The sequence below is a fragment of the Charadrius vociferus genome, unplaced genomic scaffold (genome assembly GCF_000708025.1).
Source record: "Charadrius vociferus isolate BGI_N301 unplaced genomic scaffold, ASM70802v2 scaffold192, whole genome shotgun sequence".
Lineage (NCBI taxonomy): Eukaryota > Metazoa > Chordata > Aves > Charadriiformes > Charadriidae > Charadrius > Charadrius vociferus.
The window spans coordinates 1827582-1837179 of NW_009647437.1; the positions used below are offsets into that span (position 1 = coordinate 1827582).

Consider the following 9598-nt stretch of genomic DNA (forward strand, 5'->3'; position numbering starts at 1 on the left):
GGAATGTACTTTTCTCTACACAGGATCTCAGCAAGTCTTAAATGTGTGCATGCTTGCAATGTTTCATGTTGAAGAAAATGAATTATTTTTAGTGGTTCTTTTGGGAGAGGACTCATGCACTGTATTCCACCTCTTCTGCAGGTGGCTAAGTTCCCAGTGAAGTAGTGTCTTATGGTATCTATCTGCATAGGGATCTACCTGAGGTGAATGTGATTAAAACTCCCAGGAGACATTAGAGATATCAGCTGCTGTTTGAATGAATTAAATTTAAACAAGCATTTTTTTCAGTAAGGTTCTTCCAGTAAGACTAATCAAGGCTGAGAGGCAGCCATCACACCAATTGCTAAAGTTTAAATTTTCTTGTGGGCAGACTATCAGAGAAGTTGTTAGCTAGCACTTCAGTATCTTAAGAAGAAATTCAAAAGGTCAGATTTCTATATGAAATGTTCTTTAAGAAATGTATGGATGCCCAGTCTACCATATTTTCTCAACAGTGTGAGCTTCTGCCAATTTTTACTGATGAAATTTGGTCACTGACAAGTTTTCTGGTAGGCTTCCCCCCCACCCCACCCCACCCCGAGTAGCAAAAATTCACAGCTCTTACACAGCTGCTTGACCCTATGATACGTAAAGCTGTGTTCTCCTTGGTAGCTGTGGAGTGTCCTTACCTAAATATCCACACATATTCTGTTCTTGATGGCTGACATGTGGTTGGCAGATCTTTTTTTTCCCTTCAGTGTTTCATATATTCTTTATATTATTTCAGAAATTTCAAACCTGAGAAAAAATTACCCACATCTCTTCAGAAAGAAATGTTTGATAATAAAGGAAAGGCAAGTATAGAGAAGAATCATCAAGAGTGGACAAAATGCCATGTAGTGTGGAATGTGAGCTTGACACAGGCTGGGAAGCAGTTTTATTACAGAGAAAGCATGAAAAATAATGAAGAAAGAATCACATTATTTGTGGCCTGCTTGATAGAGTTTCCTACCTGAATCACCAATATAAATGCAGCCCGTGGTAGTAAGGACTGAAAGGCATCAGTTGCTATCCGATGGTTGTTCACTAACCATTGCAAATGCACTCTCATCCACAGTAACTACATGTCCACAAATATCTAGTCAAGAGTGATTGGCACCCTGGCTGCCACTATTAGTATATACATTAAGGTACTGAGGGGCATGAAGAATGAATTATCCCCTCAAATCATGAGGTAATCACGCCAAAAGAGGGCTGAGCATGTTGGCAACATTGCATGGGAAAATTGACTCTGCTGCTATCCTTGCGGGACCCATGCTGGAGATGAAGGATTTCACTCTTGAGAGAGACAACTCTGTACGATCTGGGTCATTGTGTTTGAACAGTGTTTGAGGGAGAGGGGAGGTGGGGGCTCGTAAATCTTTATAGGGATAGATAGAGATAGATATATAAATAGAAAAAAAAAACATGTGGAATAGATAATAATGAATTAATGCCACAACTGTGAAGGTAAAAGGGAGAAAAATACCCTTAACTGAAACTGAAATACAATGGAAAATACTCTAAAATACTGCCCCCCTCCTTGTATAAAAAGACATGTAAAATGTTAACTTTGTATATTGATCCTAATTTCTGATGTGGTAGTATTTTAATAGCTAGCATATGCGATCTGTGAATTTCAGCTGTATAAAGATCTGTTTGATGGTAATATTTTAGCTTTGGTTTAGTTTATATTTGGTTTTATGCATTTTTTAAAATTTAAAAGTACCTGAACTGGATGGAAACGTAGACCGCAGTTTCTCTTTTACAGCATTGTGTAAACATATGTAATTAGCCTTGTACTTATCTGCATTAGTATCATTAGAATTGAAAACCCATTTTAATCTGGATTCTGTTCTCTTCTCAATGTCAGCCTGTTTCTGGACCGGTACAGAGCTAGCCTTGTTGATGCAATAAAGAGATTACTCCAGCCCAGTGTAAGTATGTTTCTATTTTCTCCTGAACACTGGATTCAGAATAATTAGTCTGTGCACAATGATTGAGAGAGTAATGGAATGGCAGGATTAATGTCATGTAATACTTTAATACTTATTATGTCCAACTTCAATTGAGTCTTCTAATCTATCAGATTCTTTCCTAATCATAAACTAGGAAACTTCTTATACTTGGCCTTCTGATAAGGAGCACAGTGGGTAGTAAAATAAATGAAACCGCTTCAAAGATAGCATGAGATTATTTTTATCAAAGCGTTTCTCAAGTATTTTCCTTTGATAATAATGTCTTCATATTAAAGTAAAAGTACGATATTGAAAGTTTTTATGTTGGCTTCTGTCATTTGTAATCCCTTCAACTGTAACCTTTGTCATTGTGTTTTTATTTATTATGAAAGAATATTTTTTCTTTTCATTTCTGTTTATATAAAATGAACAAAACCCTTATGCATGTATTGTAGCCTAAAACTTTTTTTCCATTGAGTAAGCCCTGTGTTTACATGTTTTATACCTTAGAAAAATTAAGTTAAGTTCTTCATAAAATGCTTACATATTCTACATGATTAGAGGAAATATTTTACCAAACTCCATCTATTAGGCTGTTAAATCAGAGAGATCTACAGGCAAAAAAACCACCCTGTTATGTGCATATACTTCTACCCAACAAAAAATCTTGACTCTAAAAAAATATTTTAAAAGAAGATATCAAAATGAGAATATGAGAAAACACGTGAAGTAATTGCTATAAGTAGGAATTTGAAACAGGAATTTTATCTTTCATGCTTAACATACAAATCTTCCAGTAAGGTAAAGTTTCCATGTCAAAACAAAAGTATTTCATGTTAGCAATGCATTCGCCAAACTTTATTTAGAAATTGTATTGTACTTTTTGTACAAGAGATTTTCTCTATAAAAGGAATATAAGACCCAAACGTGCAAAGGCTTAACGAACCGAGTCGTTTTAGTCATGTAAGTAATCCCATTCTTTGCTTAGAGTGATCAGGTTTCTATTCTTGGTTCTATCATAGACTTTCCTGAGTGACCTAAGGCAAGTTACTTAAGACCGAATTATTTTAATGAGCTGTGGGGCAAGGCCGCCAGGAAGACAGGAGCAACATAGCCACCCTGAGGAAAAGGTTACCCTGATATTTCTGTCAGAGGCAGCAAGGGGAGGTTAAGCAGCTCCTGCCCAGAGTGATGCATTCTGATTTTCATGATGTACCATCTGTTGTCAGGGTGCAATAATTTTGGGGACCAGAGGCGATCTGGAAGACAAAGCTGATGCCAGTTTAAAAAAATGCAAAAAGTACTTTTTTCAGCCCAGGTCAATGTCGAGACCTGGTTCTTCGGGTAGCCCCATAGGCCACTGTACTGGCTCCGTGAAAGGACAGTTGGGGAGAAGAGTATTAGTGGCAGGAAGAGAAGTCTCTAAGAGGTGCCCTGGTACCTGTGACCTGGCTAGAGCCTCTAGCTGGAGTGGAAGAATAGCTGTTAGTTGTTTTGCCTCCTGCTCAGAGCTAATCATGGTCTGGTGGTCTCTGTTGCCAAAAACGTGACTACAGACATACATCTGTACATGCACACACACGCGTGCGCATGCATCTTTACTGGCTGATGAGCCCAACCAGAGAATTTTATTTAAAAAACGATGATAAGGCAGCCTGAATTTTAAGAAATGTTCATAGCTCAAGTTCCCATCTATAGACAATATAGGAATTGTTAACCTGACTTGAAACCAAAACTGGACTGACTTTGTTGCTTTCTAACTCCAGTCAGCTAATTCAAATTCAGAACATGCCTTTGTTTTTCGGAGCAGATGAACTACAGTCCTTTGTGAATGTAGATGGAATAAAGGGAGATGGCTTTTTGTTTCCTGTATTCCTAGTCTGTCTTGCTTCTGCATGTTCGGATTAACAGCGTAGCCTGTACTTATTTCCTCTGCATTTTAGGCCATGGTTCCTACATCTTATCAGCAAAGATACCTTAAGAAATTCTTGCTCCTTGCAGGAATTTCTGTTGCCGAGTTTTGGACCACCGGCTGAATTGTGTTTTTTAACGAAAGTCATTTGCCTACTCCACTTTATGGATGGTCGTATGGATGGATATACAGTTATGGCATGGCCTTGCAACTTATTGTAATTCATAACTAAGAGGACAGCGAACGATTGTGCGGGGTGGAAGCTGGGAGTACAGACAACTTAAATGAGCTCTCTTGTCCAAAAGGAGCATGTTGAACAGAGATCCTTTCAAGCATATGCTTTCATGGTTTGAAAGGCCCAAATAAAAGCATATAGTCATTTGAGATCCCAAGAGAAAATGCGATCACAAGTACATAATAGTTATTACTTTAGTGTTCTTGTGAACCTGTATAAATCTAAGGATAACATCAGAGGAAACTTTACTAAGTGGCACTATACTTTGGCCTTTGAAGGAAAAATAAATTAATAGTGAACTCATTTGCCGGTTGCAATAATTAAGAATAGTTTATGGGCATTAGTTTATGCCCAAGCTAAGGCATAAACTACTTTGATTAAGTTCACTTTTCTACATGAATTATTTTGTCACAAATCTAGAAGCTACATTTCCTTATTGGTAATACTTTGCCAAATTGATAGAGGAACAATCTCAAATTGAAGACACATCTAGATGTAAAAAATCTTTCATGTGCAACTAAGATACAAGTAGGGTAGAAAAATTCAGGGAAAATAATAGCTAGCAAAACCAAAAAGAAAAATTGAGTAAACAGAAAATAATGGATATCCTTACAAAGCTGTCTTGAGGGAGAAATTCAGAACAGGTAATCTATTCTTACTGTTAGTTTAAAAATAAATAAATTTATCTGCAGTACTTCCTTTTTCATTAAGGATGTTATTTGTGGCTATTAGTATCCTTACAGCACAGAATTATGTGTTTTGGGTAACTCTTTGTTTTCCTGGGAACAGGACTCTGGTCATTTCAGTCATCTGAGTCACACCGTGGACAGTTGTATTGGCTCAGGAAGAGAGGACCGGAAATTCACACAGGCAGAAATGAGCAGCTCACAAGTTTACTGGGGGCTGAAATTTCTTATCCGAATCTGTTACAAAGGCAAATGTCACCTGTAAACCAATTCCAAGAATTAGGCACTCAAATTTTACATCAAACACGTTTATCTTGAATGGCTATATTTTATTCCTCTTATAAGCAAGCTACTTGATTTGCTAACATTTGGGTTTGTTTTTTCCTATCATTAAAGTGTGTTTTTAATTTCAATCTTAGAATAAGCAATTTCTTGTTTGCATATTTCCCTGATTAAGAACATTTTTTATGAAGGCCTTGATTCTTCTGTGGCCTATCCATTCAAAATCCCAATGAAGTCAATCAGATGCTATCGAACTGTGATTCGTACCAGCAAATAAGACTGCATTTAAGAATGACTGATGAGTAAACTTAGTCTTAGTCCTGTCCAAAATGTGAACATCTGTCTCATTATCTATTGCAGCATTTTGGTGACACTTCAAAATATTGTAACTGAAATAGACACTTTCCTCTGTTTTCTTCACAAGTTTACTGGAAGTATTTTCCCAGCTGACGGAAGGCCATTCTGAACTTTAAACATCATCCTAAACTGGGAGGCACTGTTGAATTACAAACTTCAAGTTAAACAACCTTAGGTTAGTCCATCAAGTGTAAATCCAGCCCACTGGTCTAATTTTGTTATTGTAGAGCAACCAATAAATAAAAAACATTTCAAAATTAAAAATGTGAATGCAACCCTACAACAGGGAGCAGAATCACAGAGATCAGGCAGTTGACAAGAAAGTGCTTCAAACCCAGATTACGATAGACCAGAACTGATGACAGTACCTCCACAAAACCTCCTCCAGTTTTAAGGAGATTATTGTAGTGATAAAATTAATCACGAGTATTTTTTTTTATCAGCAAGAGCAAGATCCTAAGGTGTTTTAGATGCACACTAAATTCAGAAGAGGAATGGGTTTTTACACCAACTAAGGAGCAAGGCAAACATAGCTGTGTAGTGATTTCCATAAAAGGCCATTGCCCTCTTTTGACATCATTTCAAGATTTTTGTTCTGTTTTTAAGAGATATTTCATACCATGTTGCGTTCTTTTTTACTGTATTTCTCTTTCAAATTAAGTTTGAAGTAATTAGTCTACAGGGAGCATGAGAAGGAATGACCGCATGGACTGCTGACTCCAAAAGGAAATCTGTAAGGGGGGTGCTGCTGTATGAGCCTTGGTTCCTCATTGAGGCTGCAGGATCCGTGGCCAGTGTGGGGCTTGGGGCCCCCAGCAGCCTCTGTTCATGAGATTTAGCCAGTCCTGAAGTCCCCATGTGAATCATGTGGTCAGTAAGCCCTGGGTGGGGGACATGTTTCCCGTTACAGTGACCTCTCTGAAGCTGCTCATGAAGATGAGGGACTCCAGAGAAGTCTCATCCTTCTTATGCCAGGAAGGGTCTCTGCAGAAGAATGTTCTGGGGAGCGTGAGATGGCAGCAAGAGGAGGAGGATCCTCAGCTGAAGGCTCCCTTTGCTGCCCACCTCTGTCTGATGACATTAAAGCATGCCAAGGATGTGAGGGAAGTTACAGCACATTTCGCATTGATTGTGATTTCCTGTGTTTAATGTTTTTCATCCTGAGCTGAGCCTATATTCAGACCTAACATTTACATAAGCAATTCCAGTGCCTTCGGTGGGAGTTACACCCATTTGCACCTCATATTTAGCCACAGAATTAAAGTTATAGCTACACAAATGAGCAGAAGTGAGTTGCTTTGGATATTGCCCTAGATCTCCTTTGTACTTAAATTTCCCATGAGAAAGATGAGGATAACAGTATTTCCCTATCTCACAGAGGCATTGTGAGAATAAATACAGTGCTGTGGTATTAATGATTGGAATCTTTTAAGTACACATTAGTACCACAGATACTGACATGGAGTTTTTATTGCTGCCTCACTGCATGTTGTCTCAGCTTATATGTGCATGAGCCGTAACGCACAGATTTGTTCCCTATCCTCCTCCCTACGTATCTGTGTCAGCACTGTAACTTTGCAGAGTCACCATTGAAATTGAAATTCTCACTTTTTTCCTCTGGTATCCAAGAATGCATTTTCTCAAGCCAAATATTCTTCTACAGCATCTAAGCATTTTATAACTTCTTCAGATCCCTAAATTTTTTTTTTTGTCTCTTCAGTTGATTCCAGCACCTCACAATTTAGTCTTAGCTCTCCTTAATATAGAAGTTAAATACAAGAACTCACAGTAAACTTTGTGGCTCCCCTCAGTGTGATATGCTGTTGGCTGATATTAACCTTTGTTTACAGCTCTTCAACCAGTTTTCATTCCATGTGACAGAACACAGTATTCAGCCAATTAGAATTAATTTTGCACATAAGATATCAAGAGACTCTATATCAAGTAGGTTAGGTTTTGGGCTAGTACTTTGCACAGAGTGTCTAAAATCTATGAGTTCAAGGTGCAGTCATTTTTGTTTTCTTAAATGCAGAAGGATGAACAAAAAATTAGCTAACGGACCATAATGTATTGCCTGGGCATCATAAATGGCCTGATCGTCTTGAAAGATCCGGAATTACTATGCAAGAACATTAAGTCCCGCTTTAAATGCAATTTACCAATTTAAGGTCAAATTTGGTTGCACTGCTCAGGTAGTTTAAAATAGCTTTGAAAAAATTAATGATCAGGTCTGATTTGCCTCCCCTTTTGCCTTGTTTTACACAGCTGTAATTCCACTGACAGCACGTGGGAGTCACTCTTCTATGTGTGAGAGTGAAAAAAGAAAATCATTGTTTACAGTCTGTGCATGGTCTTAAGCTAACAAATGGATTTTGCATTGAGTGTATGTTTTGTATGCTTTTTCTGTTTTATTTTGGTAATTCATAGCCACCATTATGATATGAAAAGGAGCAGATGTATGGCAGTTGGCAGTTTTCTAAAGAAAGTATTTATTTATTATTTTCTATTTTGCATTTGTTTAATCACAGAAATCTTGCATATTTTGAACAATTATTTATATTACCCTATTTTAGTATTTTACCAAGAGAACAATTGACTTTTCCAGCTTGAGTATATTAAAAGCTTAGTCAGGTGTATGTTATATCTGGTTCCCTTCCAGTTTTAAAAATGTATAAATTCTCTTTTTAATGTTCCAGGGAAAAGCAATGGTATTTGCTCCACTCCGAGGGAATACTTTAAACCAGTTTTGCAATCTAGCTGAAAAAGCTGGTTTCTCTATCCAAAGACATGAAAATTATGATGAACACATTTCGAACTTCCACTCCAAGGTTAGTTTTCTGCTTGTGTTAGATAACACTTTAATCCGCATTGCATTTTGAAGAGATCATGGTCCTTTTGGCAGGTAACCTAAATGTTTGATTAAAGTACTCCTTAGGTGTGCTGTTTCTGAACAGCTATTTTTGTATCTGATTATTTTGTGTGGTAGAACCATCCTTTATCTCTGCACGTCTAGAAGAGTTTTGCAGAAGCATCTCCTGTTTACCCTTTTCATTCATACAAATCTAATTTATGAGAGTCTTTTCTTGTTGTTGTTAGCTGCCTATAAATATGTGGCACACTAGCATTTACATTTTAATAAAAAGCTTGCAACTTTTAAGTAGGTTAAATACTGAAATGGACTGAAATAAATCGGAGGTGAATGTCTAATTGTATCATATCGTACCTAAAATCCTTATCTCTGGCTGCTTTATGGCTGGGTCAGTTGGCAGCTTCAAACTGCTAAATCTCATACAGAATTTCACAGTTGTGGGGTTATATGTCAGATCGAGGCGCTACAAGATTTAGGTCAAAAGCACTTATCTGAGCGTGATTTCTAAGCTTGCTTACATAAAGCTACTGTTATCAGTCTCCTTTTTTATTATTTATAAGTATAGCGTAATACAGGACATGAAGAGGAAGGTGCTTCACAGAAAACTTTTTAGGAATTTTGTATTTTCCTGTGTAGAAGTGCTTACCAAAATTGTATTTATTACTTGCAATTCTGAGATCTTTATTTCACACTATAAAGAAATCCACTGCTGTAGGTCCATACGACCTTAGACGTAACCTCTTGCAATTTTCTAAGACTTGCTCTTGGAAAATGTAAACACGTTCAGAATTGAAGTGAAATGCATTTTTTTTCTATTTAGCACCACCATAGGATAGAAATCAGATTACGCTAAAAAAAATGTGTGTGTGATGTTGTAAGGAACAAATATGTATTTTAGTAAGTAATTTTATATTTAATAAAGATTCCCATTAAAGCTATCTAGACACGTGTACATAAAATCACTTAATTTCATTGTTCAGGTAGGTCTGAAATTGGTCACACTAAAACCAAATAAATTTCAGTCACCGTTCATCTACCACCTTGACTTTAAATCATATAAAATGATATAAATGTAAGGCCCAATGTGATGGGTTTTTTATTTGCCTCCACCTGAAAAGGGGCATGATTTTGATTATGTTGTTTCATGGTAGTAGTTCTCTTTCATTATCCACTGCATCCAAATCAGCTCTGCAGCAGGGAAATGCAGGAGTAATAGTTGTTATCTTGATCCAAGAGATGGGTCTAAAATGATAGAGTAGTTTATTTTGCTTAGAAAACAAA

At 37.1% G+C, this 9598-nt stretch overlaps 1 protein-coding gene across 1 annotated transcript in view; it reads left to right on the plus strand.

The window, feature by feature from the left end:
• Nucleotides 1–9598, plus strand: part of CAMKMT (calmodulin-lysine N-methyltransferase) — a 219095-nt gene that overhangs the window by 204178 nt on the left and 5319 nt on the right. The window contains exons 8-9 of the mRNA XM_009880642.1: nucleotides 1892–1955; nucleotides 8145–8276. Coding sequence (XP_009878944.1) covers nucleotides 1892–1955; nucleotides 8145–8276 — 196 coding nt within the window. The remainder of the gene's footprint in view (nucleotides 1–1891; nucleotides 1956–8144; nucleotides 8277–9598) is intronic.